The sequence below is a fragment of the Macrotis lagotis genome, chromosome 5 (assembly GCF_037893015.1).
Source record: "Macrotis lagotis isolate mMagLag1 chromosome 5, bilby.v1.9.chrom.fasta, whole genome shotgun sequence".
Taxonomy (NCBI): domain Eukaryota; kingdom Metazoa; phylum Chordata; class Mammalia; order Peramelemorphia; family Peramelidae; genus Macrotis; species Macrotis lagotis.
Window position 1 is genome coordinate 107,097,616 of NC_133662.1, and position 23,587 is coordinate 107,121,202.

At 36.6% G+C, this 23,587-nt stretch overlaps 1 protein-coding gene across 3 annotated transcripts in view; it reads left to right on the forward strand.

Annotated features, from left to right (window-relative positions):
* The window catches only part of CRYBG1 (crystallin beta-gamma domain containing 1), a 280,505-nt gene that overhangs the window by 170,900 nt on the left and 86,018 nt on the right, over positions 1–23,587 (forward strand). Inside the window, exon 1 of one of the 3 annotated variants that reach the window (XM_074187270.1) lies at positions 11,970–12,495. The exons of the other annotated variants lie outside the window; for them this stretch is intronic. Coding sequence (XP_074043371.1) covers positions 12,493–12,495 — 3 coding nt within the window. The 5' untranslated portion in view covers positions 11,970–12,492. Of the gene's footprint in view, positions 1–11,969; positions 12,496–23,587 lie in introns of those variants that run through there. 3 annotated transcript variants of the gene reach the window in all.

Genomic DNA, 23,587 nt, shown 5'->3' on the forward strand with positions numbered 1-23,587 from the left:
ATTTTGGATATATTAAGTTTGAGGTGCCTTCTGGATATTCATTTGTTGACAACCAGCTGAAAGATGATGGGGAAGGAATGGAGCTTATTGCTTTAGTTAGAGTTTGGGGTTGGGGAAAAGGGGTGGTGAATTTCTGCCTCCTACTCTTCTTGCCCCACCTCCCTTTACCATTGCCATTGTAAACTTATTTCTAGCACTTCTGAAATTTGTCTCATCTCAGGATTTTTTCAGCCTTGTCCCTCATGTTGAGGTTCTTTTCTTGCCTTGTTGAACTTGATATCATTTCATCCTTCCATGGAAGATAGACCTCTAAAGATCACTCTATATTCTGGATAATACCCAGATGAGCCTTTGTTTGGATTTTTCAAGTTCATGTCCCTACTTGCAAAAGAGTTCTTAGGTATTTGGATCTATGATTTAGTGGAAAGAAGGATTGCAACATATTTATCCGTTCTAGAGATCTGAACCTAGTTGTGGGAAAGAACAAGAATGTATATAAAGTAAAGCAGTATAGTAACTGGGAGTTTGGCATAAGGGATGCTTTGGTGAATCCATATTAACCTTAGGAAATCCCTATTCACCTTTCTTTACTCTTCTAGGATTGCTCTGGAACCTGAAACAGTAGTTATATCAAGAAATATGGCATTTTTCTCACTTGTTGTCAAGCCTTTTTAATTGGTTCCCTGGTTTCCTTAGGCTGGTTGATTGGAGCCTGTAAGGTTATTCCTTTGCTTTAAACAGTTTGCTAATCTATCTTGATGAAATTATAATATATTTCTTCAGAGTCATAATGCCAAAAGAGGTGGATACTGTTATAGTCCTTAGTTGCTGGGGTACTAGGAAGATATAGAAATCCTAAGTCCTGAGTCCCAAGAGGTCTATTCTGAAGAAAGGTGGGGTACAAAAGGGTCAATTTAGTTCACTGACCACTAGCCAAGGTCTTATCAGTTTTGCTTCCTGTTCAGATGTGGCATGATGCTCTATCCACTGGATTTAGAACTTTCAGAAAATCTGGTTACTGTAGTAGTAGTGAAAATTTGGGAAATAGTGGGAAACAATCATCTCAGTTCTGGATAGCAAAAGATATATATATATATATATGTGTGTGTGTGTGTGTGTGTGTGTGTGTGTGTGTGTGTGTGTGTGTGTGTGTATGTATATATATTTAAATTTTTTTTTGCAAGGAAGTGGGGTTAAGTGACTTGCCCAAGGCCTTACAGCTATGTAATTATTAAGTGTCTGAGGCCAGATTTGAACTCAGTTACTCCTGACTCCAGGACTGGTGCTCTATCTACTACGCCACCTAGCCGCCCTGCAAAAGCTATATTAGTTGGCTTTCATACTAATTTGTTTTTATTATGTGTGGGGCAGTGGAACTTTACTTTTCTATTCTTGGTTCTGAGCCAGAAGGAATAAAAGGCATGGAATGTTGATAGAGGATTCTCCTCTTAGATTTTCCCTAATAACTAACATTTTTGTCTAATCACTCTGTTTTGAGAGTATCAACTGCAGAAATCTTGGGACCCTAGTTGAGTTGAAAGAGCCATGCCCCCAAGGGCAGAAGTTTTTTTTTTGTTGTTGTCAAGTCATTTTAGTTATGTCCAATTTTTTGCCTTGCAAAAAACCTTAAAAAAAATCCATTCTTTTTTCTTCATTTGTTTGATGTAATTTTAGCATGCCTGAATTGCAAAATTCTTTATTAAAACAACAGTTTCTATGAATTTAACTTATCAATCATATAGCAGTAGCTTAATTTGCTTCTAGAATTAGAACTGAAAAGATATTCCCCCTACTTGGGCTCCTAAATATCTTTCATTACACCTGTTATCATTCTATTCCACATTAAAAAAAGGCACTGACTTGAAAATGAGAGGATTGACCTAAATGATCTTTAAGATCCTATTCAGCCCTAAATTCATTGATTCCTGTGATTATTTTTTGCTAGGTTTTATCCTTTTTTTTTAGTTTTTGCAATGCAATGGGGTTAAGTGGCTTGCCCAAGGCCACACAACTAGGTAATTATTAAGTGTCTGAGGTCAGATTTGAACTCAGGTACTCCTGACTCCAGGGCCGGTGCTCTATCCATTGTACCACCTAGCTGCCCTAGGTTTTATCCATTTTTAGAGGAGAAAATATATAATGAATTGTGAGGGCTAATGTTTTTCTGAGAAATAAAAAGATTTTCTCCTCTTTTTTGATCTTTCCATCATGTTTTACTCCATATCAATTGAATTTAACATCTTACTTAGAATTTCTAGACTTTCCAAAGGGCTTGACCACATTTCATCAACTTAACCACTTTTTTGTTAAATTCTTACCTTTCCTTTTTCTCTTTTGATATGCCTTCTTTCATTTTATCCCTTTCTACAATGATCCCATGCCAAATACATTCTTCCAGTCACTCACTCACAGCATGGATCAGAATACTTCTCTTCAGTCATCAATGTAGTGTTGCATCATGCATCACAAGAAGCAGAGAGTATATCTGCATTGGTACAAACCCACCTCTTCTCCTGGAAAACCAGTTCCTGACACTGCTGATAGGTCTGTGGAAAAGAAAATTATTGATGGAATAACTACCCATAAAACATTGGCAAATTGTCCCAAGCTCATTTTTAATACTATAAAAATAATATTTTATTTCTCAATCAATCAACAGGCACTTAAGAGGCACCTGCTATGTGTCAGATACTTTGATAGATGCTAAAGAAAAAAGAAGATAAGAGTCCCCTCCAAGAGCTTATAAAGTCTTTCAGGAGGGGACAATGTGTGTGTGAAAATATATATTTATATCTACTTATAAATCTATGTAGAGCAATAATGTATTTTTGTGTTTAGATCTATATATATGTAGATGTTTCTATACATAAGTTATCTTTATCTGATTTATAGATACACCTATTTTGTGTTTTCCTCTTTATCTCTATAGCTACATTATAGATCTAGATTAATATTGATTTATGTAGTCATACAAACTGAATTCTATATATGACTCTTGACAAGTTTTGTTGGGTAATATGGTACAGAAGAACTAAAAAGTTGGACATCTCTGATCTATAGTTTAGGTTTTTGCTATGTCTATAGTTTAAGTTTTTGCAAAATTAATACAAAAGGGTAGGGGAGGGCTCTCGTATTTGGAGTGATCAAAAGAGGCATCATGTGGAAAAAAGTTCTTGAACTGAGACTTGAAGACAGTCTGGCAGCAGAGGTAAATAAGAAGTATATTTGAGGCATGGGAGAATAAACCATGCAAAACAGAGACAAGACAGAGTTCTGTGTATAAAGGAACAGCAAAAAGACCAGTTTAACTAAACTATAAGGAGACAAGAAAGGGACAAAAAAAGAGAGAGAGAAAAACCCAAAGTTCAAAATTAACTAATGCATTAACCCTTATGTTCACCCTTATTGCATAATTCCATATTTGTAGTCCCCCTATTTCTGCAAAAAAAGATGGGAGGTGCAATTCTAATTCTTTTTTGAGGTTAATGTTGCACATTATAATTTCATAGAATTAAGTTATTTCATTGTTGTTGTTCCTGTTCCTTCCCTTTCTATTATTATTATCAGCATTATATATCATTGTTTTCTTTTTTTAAAATTTTTTAAAATTTATTTAAGGCAATGGGGTTAAGTGACTTGCCCAAGGTCACACACCTAGGCAATTATTAAGTGTCTGAGACTGGATTTGATCTCAGGTCCACCTGACTCTAGGGCCGGTGCTCTATCCACTGTGCCACCTAGCTGCCCCATAGCATTGTTTTCTTGATTCTGTTTCCTTCCCTTTGCATATGTCCTTCCAGGCCCAGGTTAAATTCCTAGCTCTAAAATTCATTTTTATCTCCCTAGGCTTTTTTACTAATAAGTAAAATTAAGAGGGTTGGACCAGAAGAATCCTTTCTACTCTAAATCCTATGCTCCCAGCATTCCAAATTCATGGGTGGTTATTGTTATTCAGCTGTTTCAGTCATGTCTGACTCTTCATGACCTCATTTGGGATTTTCCTGGCAAAGATCCAGGAGTAGTTTTACCATTTCTCCAGCTCATTTTACAGATGAAGAAACTGAGGCAAGCGGGTTTAAATAACTGAGGCTTAGAAAGATAAAAATCACTTGCCCAAGGTCATATAGGTAGCAAGTAACAGATCTGAGGTAACAAATGAGGTCATTTAACTCTTTAACTAGGGCTGCACCATCCTGGGTACTTTTAGTATTTATTTTATATGTTCATTGCACAGAGTAGGGCTAAGTAAATTTTTTTTGCATCATTTTGATTTAACATATCACAAGACCTAAAGTTGTAGTAGAATAAAGGAGAAACCTTCACACTCACCATCAATTTAAATAGTTCTTCAAATACCTCTGGAAGAATGACCCCTGAATTTGAGAAGTAAAACGTGTGAATGTTAGTTCATTTTTCAGTTTGGTTAGGCTTTCTTAGGTCAGATTCCACCTTTGTTCACCTTGCCATTGTCCAGTTCATCTGACATTATGGAAATGATTGATCCTAGTTTTTTAAATACTTGGGGAAGTTAGGGATTAAGGTGGAGAGATGTGTTATAAGACAGGGCAAGAATCTTGCATTCTTTGGGGGAGTTGATGCCTCCAGGAAGGCAAGTATCTCCAAATTCCAATTAGTATTAGCATTAGTACTCCCACTAGGGAATTTTTAACCCCCTTCCAAGACTTTTCATTAAACTGGTTCTGCAACTCTATTCTAGAGGATGCATGAACGTGGTTTAATGCTGTCAGCTTCCTGGAAAGAAACACCCTGTAAAGCCCTCAATTCATGTAGAGGGAGCAGAAAGGTGGAATAGGAAGAGGAGATTGAGTCAAAAAAGGTATAACAGAGGATCTATAGATACCATGGTGCAGCAAAAGGTCCAAACAAGTATTTTGAACTGTAAGAGAAACTCACAATCAACATGTGGAGAAAGACAGCAAAAAGAGGTTTAGAATTTGACATTAAAAAAAATGGAAACATTTAAAGGCTTTGCTTTTGAGCAGACTTCTGATTTAATTTATGAAGAGAGCTCCTATTTACTCTACCAGTGCAAGCTGGGTGCCTGTTCTGCAATTTATAATCTTAAAGAGTTACTTGGGACATGGAACTTAAATGAGGACAGCTTGGTATTACAGTGGATAGAGCAAGAGCACTAGCCTTTGAATCAGGAGGACAGGAGTTCGAATCCAGTCTTGGACATTTGATTCTTACTAGCTGTGTGACCTTGACCAAGTCACTTAACCCTGATTGCTTCACATCCAGGGTCATCTCCTTTCATCCTGATTCATATCTGGCCACTGGACCCAGATGAGTCTGGAGGAGAAAGTGAGGCTGTTGACTTGGCACAGCATCCCCTTCCTCAAATCTAATTCATGTGCTTGTCATGGCATCACCTCCCTCATGTCCTATTCTTCTTTGAGAATGAAGGATAAGGAGGCAGCTAGGTGGAGCAGTGGATAGAGTACCGGCCCTGGAGTCAGGAGTACTTGAGTTCAAATCCAGCCTCAGACACTTAATAATTACCTAGCTGTGTGGCCTTGGGCAAGCCACTTAACCCCATTGTCTTGCAAAAACCTAAAAAAAGAGAGAGAGAGAGAGAGAATGAAGGATAAATATCAGAGATGAAATGACTTGCCCAGGGTCAAAGTGTTAGAATGTATCAAAGATTGCACTTCAACTCAGGTCTTGGGATCATAGGAGTAGAGTTTTAGAGTTAGAAGGGATCTTAACCTTTTCACTTTACAGATGAGGAAATTGAGGCAGAAAGAGTTTAAATGGCTTGTCCAAGGACACTCAGGTAGTAAATGGAAGAGACAGAATTCAACCTCAGATCCTCTGAGTTGAAATCTAGTACTCTTTCCATTTTGATCATCCACTTAACCATTAGTCTACTTTGTCTCTGTTAAGGATAATAAATATTTATTGAAGCATTTTTTGATGTCTAAGATTACTTTAGGAAAATTAAGTGACACAGTGGATAGAATGTCAGGCCTGGACTCAGGAAGACTTGAGTTCCAACCCAGCCACAGACTCTTATGGGCAAGTCACTTAATTCTGTTTGCCTCAGTTTCCTCATCTGTAAAATGAACTGGAGAAGGACGTAGTAAACCACTTCAGCATCTTTGCCAAGAAATCCCTAAATGGAGTCAAGTAGCATGGAACATGACTGAAAAATAATAAAACAAGAAGATGATTTGGAATGTCATGATATAAATACATGCAGGTAGCATAATTAGTAAGTTTACTTACTCTTAATTACTCTGCCCCCAAAAAATACAGGAGAAAAGTTAGCTCTGGTAAAACTGAAACAGATCTCACTTCTTCCTGAGTCCTCACTGTCTGTCTTCTGAAGTCACACAGTAAAAGGAGCCAGGTAAGGAATTATCTTCCCTGGACTTACACTCTTAATCTGGGATAAAGACTCACCCAGGTGTGGGATAGGTGAGTGTAGGAAGGAAAGTCCCAAGCCAAACAGATCTCTTGAAGAAATCTGGCTTGCAAAACTGGAAGTAATGAACACATTAAGGTACCCAGATTCCACATCCTATCAAAAACTCCAGGTACTAGTGGGAAGTGAATGACAGTCACAAGGCTAGCCCACCTGTGCTCATAGAACAAGGTCCTTTGGGTGAAGGGGAAAGAAATCCTAATAGGAATTAGTCTTCTTTTTTCACATCTTCACTTTCTATGCCAATCATCTGAACAACATTATTTATTAAGCTCTTAATATGCATCAGGAGTTGTGGTAGCTGGTGGCAACACAAAGAAATAGTGAAAATAGCCCCTGCCCTCTAGGTGTTAGGGAAGACCACACAATCATCAGTAGGTCATACAAAGGAGATACAAGATCGACTGAGAAGGAGAGGCACTACAAGCACCTGGCTAGGGGACCAAGAATGCACCCTCATGCAGAAAGTGGTGTGGAAGGAAAACCGGAATCCTGAGAGGGTATTTCAGACATGGGGACAGTCAATGCAAGCCACAGAGTATCTTATGAAGGATATCATATGCCTTCCTGCATGGATAGCCTTAAGGAGTTAGGTAGAGTGTGCCTTTTTAAGATTAAAAACATTTATTTTTATTAAGCACCTCTTAAAGTGCTAGGCAAATATCTCAGTTTGATCCTGACAACAATCCTGTGAGGTAGTACTATTATCCTCATTCTACAATTGAAGTAACTGAAGTAGATAAAGATTAAATGACTTGCCCAGTATCACATAACTAGTGTGCTAGATTTGAACTGAGACCTTCCTGACTGGAAGGGGCCAGTTATTGAAGAGCTTTAAATGCCAAAGAGAAAAGTTTCTGTTTGAACTTAGAGGTATTAAGGTATTAAAATAGGGAGTTTCCAAACCTGAATTTTCGGAAAATCATTTTGGCAGGTGTGTGAGTGGAGTGAGGAGAGTCAGGGTCCTGACAACAATTCTGAGGCTACTTCAACTGCAAAGGTCAGAGGTAATTAGAGCCAGAACTAGGTGGTAGCCTTGTGAAGGGAAAAGAAGGCAAGTATACAGGAGAGCTTGTGGATGTAGAAAAGAAAAAAAAATCATCTGATAGGATACTTTCAGGTTTTTTTCCTTTTTTGAGGCAATCAAAGCTAAGTGACTAGGTCACAGCTAGTAAGTGTGTGAGGCTAGATTTGAACTCAGGTCCTCCTGACTCTAGGATACTTAATCTTGCAAAAGAATTTTAAACCAAAACCCCTTCTATAGCTCTGATATTCTAATTTTATATCACATAACTTTTTATCATTATGGATTCATCAGCGTTCAATAGACTTGTCCATAAACAAATCCAACTAAATTCAGAGGTTCATAACCAAACTGGCCTCAGGATGATGAATTTTTTAGTTGCAGTAATTCTCAAAAACTGGCTACTAAGGTTTAAGGGACTGAGCTATAAACAGAACTGTTTGGTTATTTGTTTTTAAAAACCATAGTCAGGAAGGAAGAAAATCACCATCAAGTGATATGGGAGGAGGAAGGAAGACCCATTGCCAGAATGGTGAATAGAGCAGGTTAGGGTGAAAAGGAAATTCACTCTAGCAAAAATTGGTAGCTTCCAGTTTTAATTTGTAATTATTATTGCTAATTAGGTGCTCAGTATTTAGGAAGCAGGAAGGATGGAGGAGTGTGTGTTAATCTAAGCACAACTCCTAATATATATTAAGAGCTTAATAATTGAGGAGTCCTGATATGCTTTCTTTCTTTTAATATCCTACTTTTGGTTTTATTATTTTAGGTTTTATTGATGTGTTTTATTTATATATTAAAGCAATTAAACAAAACAAGGAGACCTCATCTAAAAGTATATGCAGCATCTACCTCCAAACTCTCTATTTTAAAACATTTCACTCCCTCTGTTCAGTCCACTGGAAAAAAATAAAAAAACAAAACAAATATGCATGGTCAAGGAAAACAAATTCTTTCTTTGTATACAAAAATATGTTTTATTCTGCAATATAAAGCTGGATTGATAGACATTATGTTTCAGTTTGACCACAATTCCTATAGCTTTCAAAATTGTTCATCCTTACATTGTTGTTATTATACAAATTATTTTCCAAGTTCTGCTCATTTCATTCATTAGTAATCTTCAAAATTATTTGCCTTTATGGTATAAATAATTTTTCTGGTTCTACTTAACTTCATTCTGTATTAGTTCATCTGTCATCTTCTAGTCTCTTTGAAATAATTTTTCCTCAATGTTATCCATATCCAAAGAAAGAATTGATAAAGCCTGAATGCAGATTGAAGCATAATATTTTCACTTTTAGGTTTTTATTTTTATTTGTTCTATTTTCTTCTTTCATAGCATGATTTATTTGGAAAGATGTTTTACATGATTTCACATATATAACCTATATCAGATTATCTGCCATCTTAGGGAAGAAGATAAGGAAGAAGGGAGGGAGGAAAGTTTGGAGCTCAAAATCTTTCATATAATGAATGTTGAAAATTGTCTTTACATGTAATTGGAAAAATAAAATACTACCAAATGTTTGTTAAAAAGAAATGTTTTCCTCAACTCTTAATAATAGTGTAATAATAATATTCTATACCACAACTTATTCAGTCATTCCACAATTGATCTCTTTTTACAACCACCGGAAGAGGTATTATAAAGATTCTTTACCCCATAGGACCTTTTTTGATTTCTTTTGGGTTGTAGCTTGGTCAAAGGGCATGCACTATTTAGTAACTTATATGTCACAGTCCTAAATTGTTGTCTAGAATGTCTTACCCTTTCACTTAAGTCTCTGAGGCCAGATTTGAATTCAAGATGATTTGAATTAAAAATGAGTCTTCTTTTAAAAAAGTATTTTTTTAATTTAAGGCAGTGGGGTTAAGTGATTTGCCCAAAGTCACACAGCTAGGCAATTATTAAGTGTCTGAGGATGAATTTGAACTCAGGTCCTTCTGATTCCAGGGCCAGTGCTCTATCCACTGCACCACCTAGTCACCCCCTAAGAAGAGTCTTCTTAACTGCAGCCCCAGCCACCATTACTATCACACTAAACTCAATATGTTGCAAACTAAAAGCATCTGCTGCCCATTCTGAACTGCCCCATTCCTGCCCATGGCTCCATTTGTTCTCCTAGCCTTACAAACTTGGAATCTGAGCCACCTTTGATTCATCTTCTCATTTCCCTTTTACAGTCAGTCATGAATTCAGTCAACTTTTATATTCATCTCTTTCTCTTTATTCCCTACCATACTCATCTGACTCCATGTCTGAAACACTCTTCTCAATTCCCTTCTTTCTTGTCATCTGAGGACTCCTGCAAGGCTAATCTTACCTAAGTGCTCCATTGATAAGAGGATCATAGATGGAGAACTAGAAGGGACTCTGGAGCCCATTCTACTCCTCTCATTTTTAGTTGAAGAAACAGAGACCCAGTCAGATTTGAAGGGACTACTTTCCAAAAGTCATGAGGTAGAAATATCCAAGCCAGGATTTGAACATAGATGCCCTGGCTTTCAAAGCTCAGTGCTCTTTCCATTGTACCACACTGCCTCCTTGTTCTGAAAGCTCCTTTAACTTCCTATCTCCTACCACAACAAATACAAACTATTCTGTCTGCCTTAAAAGGTTCAGTTCCCATGACTCCAGGTTCATTATTCTTTGAACTAAACCAAGTTACCTTCCAATAATAGAAACTCTAATCCAGTTTAGACTAGGAATGAATGAAAGAGAACATTTCATCACTTGTGAATTGCATTGTGCTAAGTGCTAGAGGGAAATAAAACTATTGGGTGAATTCTGAAACTTTAGGAAGGGTACTAGGTGGCTCAGTGGATTAGAGTTCAAGGCCTAGAGACAAGAAGACTCCTGAGTTCAAGTGTGGTCTCAGACGATTACTAATTGTGTGATTCTGGGCAAGTCATCCAATTCTGCCTCAGTTTCCTCTTCTGTAAAATGAACTGGAGAAGGAAATGGTAAATGACTCCAGTATCTTTACCAAGAAAACTCCAAATGGGATTACAAAGGACCAGACCTACTACTGAACTACTGAAATGACTGAATAACAACAAAATCTTAAGAAGTTTGGTGTCCGGGTGGCTAGGTGTTGAAGTGGATAGAGCACTGGCCCTGGAGTCAGGAGTACCTGGGTTCAAATCTGGCCTCAGACAATAATTACCTAACTGTGACCTTGGGCAAGCCACTTAACCCCATTTGCCTTGCAAAAAATAAAACTAAAAAAAATAGTTTGATTTCAAATCAGGAAGTTCAACTACCCATATTTAGCACTGTGCTCTATCTGAAAAATATGGATCTGGAGTAGGAGGACATGATTTCAAATTCTATTCCTGCCCCTTCTTATCTGGACAAGTTGGACTTATCTTGGACAAGTTAAATACTTTTCTAGACGTAGGTTTCCTTAGATGTAAAATGAAGGGGGTTGTACTAGATGACCACTGGGATTGACCTGGCTCTAGATATATGATCTTTTGAACTAGGGATTGTTAGCTGGCAATGATAATAATAAAAAAATTATAAGATTATTAGTTGTGTTTTATTTTTTATGAGTTCTAAGGAAGCTTTTTTCCCCTTCCTAATTTATGTCCCTAAGTAAGAGTTGAAGTTTACCCTAATAGGTCTAATAACAAAGTGACCATCAATGAAGCACCACTTGTTATTCAGTCATTTCAGTTGTCATGACCCTATTTTGAGGTTTTCTTGGCAAAAATACTGAAGTGGTTTGCCATTTCTTCCTCCAGCTCATTTTACAAATGAGGAAACGGAGACAACCAGGGTTAAGTGACTTGCTCAGGAGTCACACAGCTAGTCAAGTATCTGAGACTGGGTTTGAACTGATTCCAAGTCATCCACTCTGTCCCTTGCATTACCTGGCTGCCATAACGAAGCATTAAAGTATGGAAAAATGGAGAAACTCGGCTTCAGAGATAATAGGACAGCCTAGAGCACAAAGGACATTGTTAGAACCACTGCTTAATGAATTACAACCCAGATCTTATCTTATATGATTGGATTTTTATTGAATTTTAGAAATATAATTGATTTTAGTGATGGAAATAAAATATTTTTTGCTTTTCTGATTTTTCTTTGAATGTGTAGCACCTATGTGACTGATTCTGCTTCATGAAAGTACCATCTTATAAAATTGGTGGTTGATGCTTGTCCTTCATTCTGGAATTGTACTAACCACATCAGAAGCATGATGTCTTGATTTGTGATGAGTGAGTGAAGAAGCAAAGGTCAAGGAAGAGAATTTGTAATCTATACACGAATCTAAATACAGGCAACTTGGAGACCCAACAAAACTCAGATCACATACAAGGGATAGTGTTTTATGCCCAGGCTATTAAGTGGTTTTGTTTATTTGTTCTTGTGGAATGTATATTGTGACTTTGTTTGACCAACCACTGAAGAATATATCATTTGTTTAAAAGTGCAATAATTTTTTTAAAGTGATGAATGGGGATCCCCTGCCACATTTGAGATGTTCTCTTTCTTTTTAGATCTCAGTTTGTGATTCTGTGCTCAGAGGGGGGAAAAAAAATTACCAGAATTTGCTTATCTTCCCCTCCTATGTACTTCCAATCTAGGTTCAGATTTTCCATACAATTTAATGTATTCAAGGTGTCTCCTGCCAAATCATTTCTTACTTCCTATGTTGTCTTTTCAGCAATTTTACTCTGTGTCACACCTAAAAAAAAAAAGGACGCACCTCTTAACCCTTTCAACTCTTGAATCAAACACACCCTTAGTAAGTGAGCTTTTCACATAAACACTGTCAGTTGTCCGTGGCTCTTAGTGAGAGGAGCACAACTGGAACGTGACTGGGTATAGTGTTGAAAGTGATAGCACGGCAGGGGAAAGTATAGAAAAGACTCCTGAAGGAAATTAGAAGATCGATTTTTGGGGAGAATTGATTTGGGGGCAAGGCGAGAGGTTGCCTGAATGACTGCATTTTACATTCCATAATCTCTTGGTGGGTCTATAGGAAACTTGAAAAACTGCTTCATCATGGTAAGATACAAACTTAAGTTTTTGTTTTATAAGCCTTTTTTTCTTCCACCTGAGACTTGGTGGTTAGTTATATATTATTCTTGTTATAATTACATCAATTAACTTGACAATGTTTCTGCTATCTGGATTTGGCAACAACTCGCCTTAAAAATTTTTAGATGATTGTGGGTAAAAGGAATTTCCTATAATGCGATGTCGATGTTGAATGTTGCTCTGTTTTGAAAGCAGGAGTTCATTCTCTTAAGTACTATTTATTACAATGACTCTGTTAGGCAGCTCTTCTTCAAATCCTTCTTGATAAAGAAGTAATCAGTAAAGTGGGACACAAGAGTTTCATAAATATGGGCTTTTTCTTTAATAAGTTCTTCTAAGAGTCTACATTTAAGTTCAATGAAGATATGCTTTAGTTTATTTTTTCTGACTTTCTTTCCTGTTTTCCAAATTTCAAACTAAAACGGATATCCTACCCCTTGGAGAATCCTATTGGTGAGATCCAATGGAAGAGGGAAAACTGTTTCTGAGATTGCCAATTGATTTTTTTCTTTCTCTTCATGATGGGAGAAGGTAGAAATCTTTTTAAAATGTAGGTTATCTTTTATCAAGCTTATTCTCTAGTGGGTGGTGGCTCCCTGCTCCTTTTACCTGCATATCCTCATAACAAGTCATTATCTATTGCACATACTTTCCCCAAAGAAGATTTTATTAGGGAATGGTATTTTATGGGACAGACTCAGTGGCTTTGTCTCCTTCTAGGGCCCCTTACATCCTTAATTTTCAGGAGGCCTTGTGAACTGAAAGAACTTGTGAGAAAAGCAACCCTGTAAACTCCAGAGGAAAAGGAGTTAATATAAGCTCTGGGAAGCTTCGCTTCGATAGTTTGATCATAAAATTATTAATACAAAGCCCTAAGTAAAGGTTGAGTGTTAATTTATTTCTTTTTCTCTATTACAACTCAGCACTTTTCCCCATTCATTGATATCTTAGACATAAAAGCTTAATAGCTATATTGACTATCTTCATACTAAGGCGTGATATACGACTCCACATTAATAATATATTCTGCATTACTTACAAGAGGTTTCCTTAAATAATTTTCAATATTATGTTTTCATCTATACATTCCAATCACTTGATTTAACAACATCATGTCTGTGGATCTGGAAACTCTCTCTCCCTCCCCCCACCTTCCTTCTGTCTCTGTCTGTCTCTTTCTCTCTCTCTCTCTCTCTCTCCCTCCCCTCTGTCTGTCTCTCTTTTTCTCTCATCTCTCTCTCTGTGTCTCTCTCACACACACACCTTTTAAGTTTAAGGCAAGAATTTTTAACCTTTTTTTGTATAATGAACTTCTTTGACAGTTTGCTGAGACCCAAGGACCCCTTCTTAGAATAATAGGTTTTTTTAGAAATTAAAACTGAAGGAGATGATTCCATTTTAGATTGAGGTTGGGTAAAATAAAGAAGTAATTTTCTTTCCCATTTGAATTTGACATTCACCCTGAGATCTATCTGTGGATACCAGATAAATTGTCCCTGGACTTAAAGAGATATTAGTGTTTTGTTGAATCCTTGGCCCAGATTGTATAATGTTAAAATTAAAAAACAAAGTATTTCCATGGAAAACTGTTTTGGATTGCATTGTATCTATAATGTCAGGACAGGTGAATGGAAAGTACCAGGAGCTCATAGGTAGTTAGTAATTTATCATTCATACTTTTGATTCAAAATGTTAGACTGGGCAGGAAGTTACTGCTTGTATCTCTAGGCAGAATGGAGGCCCTGACAACCTTGTGCCATAGTGCCAAGGCTTGTTCTCATCAAGCCTCTACAGGAGCAATGTTTGCATAATACAATCCAGATGTGCAAGCCGAGGCAATGAACAAGACCACAGGGAGCATGGGAATATGCTGCCAGTAAGAGCTATGAGAGATGATGAAATAAGAGCCCAATCAAAATGAAATAGGTGAGAACTAATGTAAAACTTTTTTTTTTTTAAGTAAAGGCTTTATAAAGAAACAAAAAGTAAGTAAATGCAATGAGGTAAATAAAAATGGACATTCCCAAGGATTAAAAGAAAAGCAAAAAAGAATAAACAGATTAAGATGGGGGAATATGTTAAGTGAAAATAATGTTAATAGCTGATATTTTTATAGCATTGTATGGAATGCAAAGTTCTTGATCCACATAGCAACCCGATGAGGTAGGTGCTTTTATTATCCCCATTTTACAGAAAAACAAATTGAGGTTTAAAGAGGTTGAGAAAGTTACCTAAGTTTATTGATGTCTGAATCCAGGTCTTAATGTTTCTAACTTCAACATTCTATCCATTGGTGAAAACTATGTTGAATTTACCTTGATATTTTTAATCCAAGAATTCATAAATGTGGACAAACTCTCCAATGAAGTGGTTTGTGACCTACTTTAAATCAAATTAAAATGCTCACACATATCCTTCCCATATCTTCCCCCATATATTTGGGGGTGGGGAGACTGTGTGTATGTGTGTGTGTGTGTGTGTGTGTGTGTGTGTGTGTGTGTGTGTTCTTGTGTATGTATATATGTATATATCTGTGTAATAAAAGGAATAGCTTGGTGACTTGATGGATTTGGAATCAGGAAAACTCCCCTTTCTGAGTTCAAATCTGGTCTCAGGCACTGAGCTGTGTGGCCATGAGCAAGTCTTTCAATCCTGTTTGCCTCAGTTTCCTCATCTGTAAAACAAGCTGGAGAAGAAAATGGCAGACCACTTCAGTATCTGTGTAAACAAATGTGTATGAATCTGTTTTAGAAGAATCTTATATGCCAGAGAAAAAAAGTTGTGATCCAATTTGTTATGAAGGTAAAATGAAAGGAGAAGCCTCTAGTATGCTTACCTAATTCTTCTAATTTAGGTATTACTATCTCAAAAACCTCCTGCTCAGAGAAGCAGATAGTTTGTTTTGTTGTTGAGTCCCCATGTCTGTCTACCCTGTTTGCCATTTACCAATTTTGATATGGCTGCTAGAAAGTGGAAGTGGTAATAAATTGCATTGAGTGGCATAGAGTCAGGACTAAGAAAGGTTTATTCTGCCTTGGTCAGACTTCTGGAATGTTGTATTTGGTTCTGAGTAATTGGAACATCCAGAAGAGGGAAACTGAAATCAATCAGTTGTCAAACATTAATTAAACACCGTCTGTGAATCAGCTAGAGGTGGCTAGGAAGTGGAGTAGATAGAAGGATAGACTTGGAATCAGGAAGACTTATTATCATGAGTCCAAATCTGGCCTCAGATGCTTTTAGCTGTGTGACCCTGGGCAAGTCACTTGACCCTGTTTGTCTCAGTTACCTCATCTGTAAATTGAGCTGGGGAAGGAAATGGCAAATAACTCCAGTATTTCTACCAAGAAAATCCCCAATGGGGTACAGAGATGGATATAATTGAAAAATGAGCTAACACAGCTTCTTTGATGGACTTATGATAAAGAATACAAACCATTCCAGAGACCAGAGTTGATGACATCTGAACACAGATTGAAGTACATTTTTTTCCTCTCAGTTTATTTCTCCTGAAGTTTCTTTATCTTTTTGGGAACATTGGGTTATGTTTATTTTCCTAACAAGATTATTGTAATAATGTAAAAATAAATAAATCATTAAAAAATTAAAATATTAAGAGAAAGAAAAATGACTTAACAATAACAAAATGTCCTGGGATAAGTAACTGGCAATATAAAGGTCTCAAGAACCTCACAGTATGATGAGAGAGACAACATGCAAACAATTCTATATAGACCAGTTATATGGTGGATAAATTGGAGATAATCAACAGAGGAAAGGCACTAAATCAAGGGGGATCATATTAGACCTCTTACAGAAGGTAGGAAGAAGTTCAGTAATGAAGATAAGGAGAATGAGTGAAGGGCTTTGAAGCCATAAAAGGGTTGATTAAAGGAACAGTGATTGTTTAGCCTGAGAAGGATCTTGTACATACAGAAAAGGAATTGGGCTTTTTTTTTTCCTGGTTGATACTAGTGGGCAAATCTAGGATTAACAGTTAGAAATTACAAAGAGGCAAAGTTAAGAAAAAATTTTCTTTATAATTGAAACCACCCAAAAGTGGAATGGGCTTCCTCAGCAGGAAATGGACAAAGATCTCCTTTCTGGAGTCCTTCAAGTGATTGGATAACTACTTGTCTGTGTATGCCATAAAAGAGTCGTTGTTCCATTAAAGATTGAACTCGGTGATTTTGGAGATGATTTTCAAGTACATGATACAGTGATGTATTCTATTTTTCTTTGCCTTAACTCTTTTGCTCTGTTCTCTGAAACCTATTTTTTGTTGCTTTCACCTTAGTTGATCAGTTGGTTCCACTACTTTTTGAGGACAGCTAGATGGCCCAAAAGCTAGAATGCCCAGTGCCTTTGCCGTAGTAGGAATTAATTGTCTGTTTTTTAGATTGAATTAAATTTCTCCACAAAATGTTTTCCCTAATTCAGATTTAGTCCCTGCTCCTCTCCTACTCTGTTAATATTACTGCTTCTAGAATACAATAGAATAAAGTTAGTGTGGATAGGAAAAGAAAATCAGCAGTCTTTTCCTGCCATTTGGCTACTAAGATGCAGAACATAAAGTAAGAAGGAGGAGATATCAGGATAGGGATATCTTAAGCCCAATTCAAATTCAAATCTTGACAGAAAAATACTAGCTATGTAAGCAGTCACTTAGCTGATCATTTTCCTGTGTGATACATTGGATAAAGTACTGGGCCTGGAATCAGGAAGACTTGAGTTCAAATGTGATCACAGACACTTAATAGCTTATGATCTTTGGCAAGTCACTTAACTTCTATGTGACTCAATTTCCTCAATTGTGAAATGAGAATAATAGCAGCATCTCCCTATATTGATGTTAGAGAATGTCCAGAGGAAGGGAATTGAGATCGGCCAGTAGGTTGCAAGCACAATGCTATGTGCTCAGGATACCCTTCATTTTCGAAGAAGATCATGACATCAGGGTGGTGATGCCATGACAACCACATGAACTAGATTTGAGTGAGAGGCTTCTGTGCTAAGTCACCAGCCTCACCGACTCCCCCTAGGGCCATCGGGGTCCAGTGGCCAGATAAGAATCAGGATGATTGAAGATGGACCTAGATGTGAGGCAATCAAAGTTAAGTGACTTGCCCAAGGTCACAGGGCTAGTAAATGTCAGAGACTGGTTTTGAACTCCCATCTTCCTGATTCCAAGATCAGTGCTCTATCCACTGTGCTCCCTAGCTGTCCACTCAGGATACAAAGAAAAGCAAAATATAGTTCCCTCTCAGGGTTGTTGTAAGGATTAAATGAGATATTGTAAAGTATTTGAAAACTTTAAAGAACTTTATTAATGCTCTTATTTTTTTAATTGTTCTAAAAGCCTCATTTCTTTAGTTTACATTCATCAGAATCACAGGACATATATCTCAAGCCCTCTCTTTTGGGCTTGAGATATCCCTATCCTAACATCTCCTCCTTACTTTATGTTCTGCATCTTAGTAGTCAACTGGCAGGAATGAGACTGCTGATTTTCTTTTCCTATCTACACTAACTTTATTCTATTGTATTCTAGAAGTAGTAATATTAACAGAGCAGGAGAGGACATGGGACTAAATCTGAATTAGGGAAAACATTTTGTGGAGAAATGTAATTCAGTCTAAAAAACAGACATTGAATTCCTACTATGGCAAAGGCACTGGGCAAGTTAATGGAGATTTGAAGCAAAAATGAAAAACAATCCCTGTTTTACCAGGGGAATACATATCCACAGATCATTAAATAATCCCTGTTTTATCAGGGGGAATGCAACATGTCCATAGATCATTAAATACAAGATGATTTGAAGAGGGGAAGAAAATCCAGCAATTAGGAGATAACTACTGACAGAGCAAGGGAGCAGTGGATATAGACTTGGAATCTGAAAGATAATGTTAAATCCTGCCTCAGATACTAATTTAGCCAGATAGGACCCTTAGATAAGTCACTCATCTTTTTCAGCCTCAGCTTCCTCATCTATGAAATGTGGATTAATAATAACATCAATCTCCATAGTTTTGCTGTGGGGATCAAATGAAATAACATGCTATTTGCATACCTTTTTGTCTATATAAATATCAGCTATTAATTAGCTTCACATAAAAACTAGGGGCTCTAAGAGGCAGAAATAGATACAGGAGGAGTTGGCTCAACAGCCTGGATAAAATTTTGAGATGAGAGAATTCAGTGAAAAGCAAATAGCTCAGTTAGCTTACATAAACCTAGAATATGTCAAGAGGAGTCATGTGAAATAAATTTGAAAAGTTTATGGAACCATTTTGTGGAATGTTGAATTGCCAGACTTGAGTTTATCCTTGAAACAATAAGTGGCCCCCAAAGATTCTTGAACAGGAAATGAAGATGATTGGGTCCACGGTCAGTTTTGTTACATCTCAGAGAGTTCTGGGAGAATAAAGCTAGAAAAGAAGGTGGCCATTGTAGTTGTCTGTGAAATCCCCTCAGAGTGTGTGTAATTCTTCAGCTTGGTACCGTTTCTTACAGATCTTTCTGGGTGAAGAGTTCTCTTGATTAGTATGAGGGAAGTTACTTTTTTTTGTAAGGTTTAACACTCTGGATATTGATCCATTTGGCATGTCTAAAAATACAACTATCTCAAATTGCTGGATATCCCAGAAATTACAGGAATATACTTCTAAGGAACTATTTTGAATGTAGATGTCTCATTAGTCTTCCTATAATTCCTCTGAAGTTTGCTTATTTTCAGCCTTCTCCAGGCTATTGGGATGATCAGCAAAATTCCAAAACAGATTACTAAACAAATGATTTGTGAACACTTTATAAAGGAAGCAGTGATCAATACTAATTAATCACTGCTTCCTTTATAAAGTGTTCACAAAACATTTGTTTTGCTGAACTAACCTATATTCCTTTTTTTTTATTTTGAAGTGGGGAGGTAAGGTTATAAAGCTGGTAGGTCTAGATAGACTATATTCAAAATTGAGGCAAAACTGACAATTTCTTATGATATTCTTATTATGGAGAAAGTATGGGCTAGATAATAATGCATTTAGATGATTGAACAACTAACTATACCCAAAGACTTACAATGAATGGATTAATGTTAGCTTATCTTTGTTTGGTGAAGGGTTTTGTTTTGTTTTGTTTCATTTCCCCATCAGTGATGTAGATAAAGACATAAAAGGGAGTATCAAATCTTCAAATGACATAAAACTAACGGGGGTAACTAATAAATATGGTGCACAATGAAATCAAGATTTTTAAATACCTTTATAGACTGGAATGGAACAGTAGCAAAACAAAGCTGATAAACTGAATTGTAAATCCCTGTATCAGGGTATAAGAAGTTATGCAAAAAGATTTCATTTGGTTTGAACTAATAGAAAAATCTAATGAGTTTATTAAACTGCAAATCCATTATGAACCATTATGAACATTAGTTTCTAAAATGTCCAGAGGTTAGGAAGTCATGATCGTATTGTGCTTTGCACAAAGCTAATCAAATCTAACTATTACTGGGTGTCATTTAAGAATTGATTAACTGAAGCAGGTCCAGGGGAGAGTAACTATGAGGTGTAAAACCTGCAGACTATGTTTGGAAGGAATTAAGGAGAGTAAACCTGGAAAAGGGAAGAGTTAGAGCATTCAGATAACTCAAATAATTGAAGAGTTATCTTGTGGAAGACTTGTTTTGCATATCTTCAGAAAACAGAATTTTAGAAATTTAGAAATTACAGAGTATGAAGGATTTAAGAACAAAGAAGAAATTTCTAGTAATCAGAGTTGTTAAAGATGAAAAGGACTGACTTATGAAGATGTGAGCATAGGAAACACTAAGCCCTACAATTAAATGTTCTAAGTGTTCTAATAGAGGTAATACAGAGAAGCCTCTGTAGAGGAGATTCCTGCTAGGGTTGGGGTAGAGAAGACTTCTGAGGGAAAGGACCACACAATGAAGTGGTGCCATTATTCTGGAAAAGCCAGAGGTCATCTTTCTCTTAACATTTGAATGTCTTTATCTTGCAATGCTCTGTCTGCTCAAGCTATCATCCTACTTACTTCCACCCTGGTCAATCAGTCACCAAGCATGTATTAAATGTCTAAAAAGTGACAGATACTGTGTTGAGCAGATTGGAAGAAAGCTCCACCCCCTCCCCAAGAAAAAAATCCCTCAAGGAATCTCATTCTAATGAAAAAAGCAACATGAACATAATCAGATATGTGGAAGATATTATTCAGAGTAGTTGGTAAATAATATGAAAAGGAACTCAAGAATAGAGATTATTGAGAATTTAAAAGCATCTTTCAAAAGTGGTCACGTTAGGGGCGGCTTGGTGGTGCAGTGGATAGAGCACTGGCCCTGGAGTCAGGAGTACCTGAGCTCAAATCTGGCCTCAGACACTTAATAATTATCTAGCCATGTGGCCTTGGGCAAGCCCATTGCCTTGCAAAAAAAAAACAAACCCAAAAAACAAACCAAAGAAAAGTGGTCACATATGTTATAAACTACCTATTTTCTATTCATTATGACATAAAAATAAAAATGAAATTTCTCATTTATATTCTTAACAAGATCTAGTGAAGCCCAAACAAAAACCAAATTTTGCTTATGGGAGAATAAGGTAATTGGGCTGCTAGCTCTATAATCTAGATAGAATGATCTAGCTTTGAGGTAGACATTTTGCAAAATCTCTTATGACATTCTTATGAGAAAAAAATGAGGAAGCGTGGGCTAGATGATGTTGCAGTTAGGTGGTTGAACAGCTGTACCCAAAGAATGTTGATGAATGAACTGATACTAGTCTGAGTGTTGTAACATAAAGGATTATATCTTTATCTTTGGTGAAGGTTTTATGATTTGCTTGTTTTCCCCAACAGGAATCAGATACTGTGCAAATAGTGGCTAGAACTAGTAAATCCTAATGATCTGGGTTCCACTCCTGGCTTTGCCTTTAACTTGCAGGGCAAACTAGTTACTTTTACTTTCTGGGAGTTGTTAGAAAATTTAGAAAATTTAGAAAATTCGAATGAAGTGACCACTAAAATAATTTATTAAGCCCTTATTATTTGTCTGATACTATGTTAAGCAGTGGAGGATACCAAAACAAAAGTGAAACTATTTCTGCCCTGTAACAGAAAGGAAACAACATTTAAGTACAGTATTTCCCTAAAGTTTGCTTTTTACTGCTCAAAGACTTTTGGGACACCTGTATATATAGAGAGTAGCTAGGTGGAGGATAGAGTTTTGGGCAGAGTCAAGAAGACTCATCTTGCTGAGTTCAAATCTGGCCCCAAATATTTATGAACTATATGACACCTTCCCCCTCACACCCCAGGCAAGTCACTTAAATCTGTTTGCCTCAGTTTCTCATCTGTAAAATGAACTAAAAAAGAAAATGGCAGACCACTCCAAAATCTTGTTATGAAAACTTGGACATGATTGAAAAATGACTGAACAGAAAGTATATACAAACAGCAGACAAGTAGATTTAGGGAGGGAGGTCCTTTACAGTGTCTTCTGACACATCAGATACAATTACTGGCTTTGTTTTCATTTTGCCAGTTAAAATTTTTTTTTTTTAGATTTTTTTTTCAAGACAATGGGGTTAAATGGCTTTCCCAAGGCCACACGGCTAGGTAATTATTAAGTGTCTGAGGTCGGATTTGAACCCAGGTACTCCTGACTCCAAGGCCGGTTCTCTATTCACTGTGCCACTTAGCCGCCCTGCCAGTTAAAATTTAAAGTTGAGAAATTAGTCTCATTAGTTATTCATTAATGTCTACTAATTGCAAATTTTATTCTAGATTGTGAACTAGCTAGTGACTATTGAGATGATGAAATCTCTAGCATCTTTACAGAGCACAACATCTCATATATTACCTTTTTTGAGTCCTACAATAACATCATATTATTGGATATAATTTTAATCTCACTAGGCCTCAGTTTTCTCATGTGGAAAATGGAATTGGACTAGCCAGTCTCTAAGTTTCCTTCCAACTCTATTTTTTTTTTTTGTTAGGCTTTTGCAAGGCAATTGGGTTAAGTGGCTTGCTCAAGGCCACACAGTTAGATAATTATTGTGTGTCTGAGGCTGGATTTGAACTCAGGTACTCCTGACTCCAGGGCCCATGCTCTGTGTACTGTGCCACTTAGCTACCCCCCAAACTCTCTATTAATGATACACTTTTTTTTGACAAATAAGGAAACTCCAATTTTAAAAAGTGGTGATTTTCCCAAAAACAGATAGCTAGTTAGTACCAATTTCATAGTATATAAATAGACATTGTGTTACTTGAAAACTATTTTTGAAATATCTAGAATTCTAAAGAGATATTCCAGCAAGCCTAAAATCTTTTGGGGTAGTATATATGAATGTGAGCACAAGTATCAAATAGCTATAATTACAGAATGGATTTATATGGGATTTTAGGATTACAAAACAAAGACTCTGCCATCTGCTTAACCCTTTCTGTATGATTCATTAAGCAAACCACAAGCCCATAGTCAGCAGAAATCAATGAGGCAACCTGAATTCAGTGCTGATTGTTCATTCATTCGTCACTTTTTTTTTTTAGAGTTACTGGATATATGGGACTTTCTGTAGCAGCTGCTTTTGCCTAGTTCTGCTGGTGAAACAGGCATTCAATGTTTTCAGAAGGCTCTAAGGGAGTCTCTTGGGCTTCCTCTTCCACGAGTGAACATCATGTTATCATAGGCTGGATTTATAGTATATTTCAGGGGTTCTTAACTTTTTCTATATCATGTTCCTCTTTGGTGAGGTTTTAACACCCCTTCTAAGAAGAATGTTTTTGTAAGAAATGTTAAATTTCACTTAGAGATTAGTGAAAATAAAATGTTCTATAATATATAATAAAAATATTTTGTTTCCTGTCCAAGTTCATGGACCCCTGAAATCTATCCATGGATCCATTGGGAGTACATGGACTTCAGGGTAAGAACCCCTGAATTAATTAAATTTAGATAAAATACCTAATTTTACAATTTTGTGACTTGGGCTTTAAAACTCTGGTTATGGATCTGTGTATGTTTTTCAATAAGTGACCT